The sequence below is a fragment of the Cyprinodon tularosa genome, unplaced genomic scaffold, assembly GCF_016077235.1.
Source record: "Cyprinodon tularosa strain WSP-4 unplaced genomic scaffold, ASM1607723v1 ctg163, whole genome shotgun sequence".
Taxonomy (NCBI): domain Eukaryota; kingdom Metazoa; phylum Chordata; class Actinopteri; order Cyprinodontiformes; family Cyprinodontidae; genus Cyprinodon; species Cyprinodon tularosa.
Window position 1 is genome coordinate 707,501 of NW_024038467.1, and position 1,199 is coordinate 708,699.

The window sequence follows — 1,199 nt, forward strand, 5'->3', positions numbered from 1 at the left end:
ACAAAGAGCCAGACTAACCTCAGGTTTAGTATATTGGGGATGATACACATGTGTGGTACCCTGACAGTCTTTGGAGGACCTGTTGTTCCAGATGTGTGTAGCACATAAGCCAAATCTGGGTGGCCTGAATCTGGAACAGATCTCTCCGTGCTCTGAGGTCCATCCTTAAAGGCTGGATGGGGCTCAACGTGCATCAAAGTTAATCTGAACTCTGGCAGCTCTAAACAAACATCCACAGAGAGGTGATCGACCATAATCAATAATAGATCTAATAAGACTTACGTAAATTGTTTTCAGTGCTTGTCTGTTTGCCCCCCATTCATACCCAACTACGCATCTCATTATATTAATTTTTTTTTTTTACATTTTTCAATAACCTTTTCAATATGTATTTTCCAGGTTAATTTTGGGATGCATCTCTATAAATTTTTACATGGTTATAAAAATTATCTATACATTCCTCTGTTATTGCATTGCATATAAATGTTTTATCTTTATGTTTCCTTTCTAGTATAGAAAGGAAACATAAAGAAGCATCAGGCAAAATCCAGGGTGGTGATCCAGCTAATGGAACAGCTGGACTCACGTCTAACTGATTTAATTCTAACTCTGTTGCTGTTTGTAAAATTGACCAATTAAATCATTTATTATTTGCTCTTTCCTTCTCCCAGCAGGGCTGTAAAGTTGACTGCTTTGGATGGTTCAGACTGTGTCGCTCAATATTCACCCAGTAGTTTAATGAAAGCTGCATTCTCAATTCTCAAGTCAATGGCATTTCCCCAACCTCTACCTGTAAGGCAGAAGTTGGGGTCGTCCTAACTGATCCTGTAATTAATCGTAAAGCCTGATTTTGAATAATATCTAATTTTTTGAGAACTGTTTCAGATGCTGATCCATAAACTATACAACCATAATCACTAGTAGATCTAATAAGACTAAAGTAAATTGTTCTCAGTGCTTGTCTATTTGCCCCCCATTCATACCCAACTACGCATCTCATTATATTCAATATTTGTTTACATTTTTCAATAAGCTTTTCAATATGTATTTTCCAGGTACATTTTTCGTCAAACCACACCCCTAAAAACTTAAATTGTTTAACTCTTTCTAGTTCCTGATTATATATATCTTTAATTTGATCTCCTGATTAATTTTACTTGTAAATAATATTATTACTTTTGTTGTTTTAGCTGAGAATA

At 35.4% G+C, this 1,199-nt stretch overlaps 1 protein-coding gene across 1 annotated transcript in view; it reads right to left on the minus strand.

Annotated features, from left to right (window-relative positions):
* LOC119780608 (amidophosphoribosyltransferase-like) overlaps positions 1–163 on the minus strand; it is a 6,466-nt gene extending 6,303 nt beyond the window's left edge. The window contains exon 1 of the mRNA XM_038280688.1: positions 60–163. Coding sequence (XP_038136616.1) covers positions 60–163 — 104 coding nt within the window. The remainder of the gene's footprint in view (positions 1–59) is intronic.
* Between the last annotated feature and the right edge of the window lie 1,036 nt (positions 164–1,199).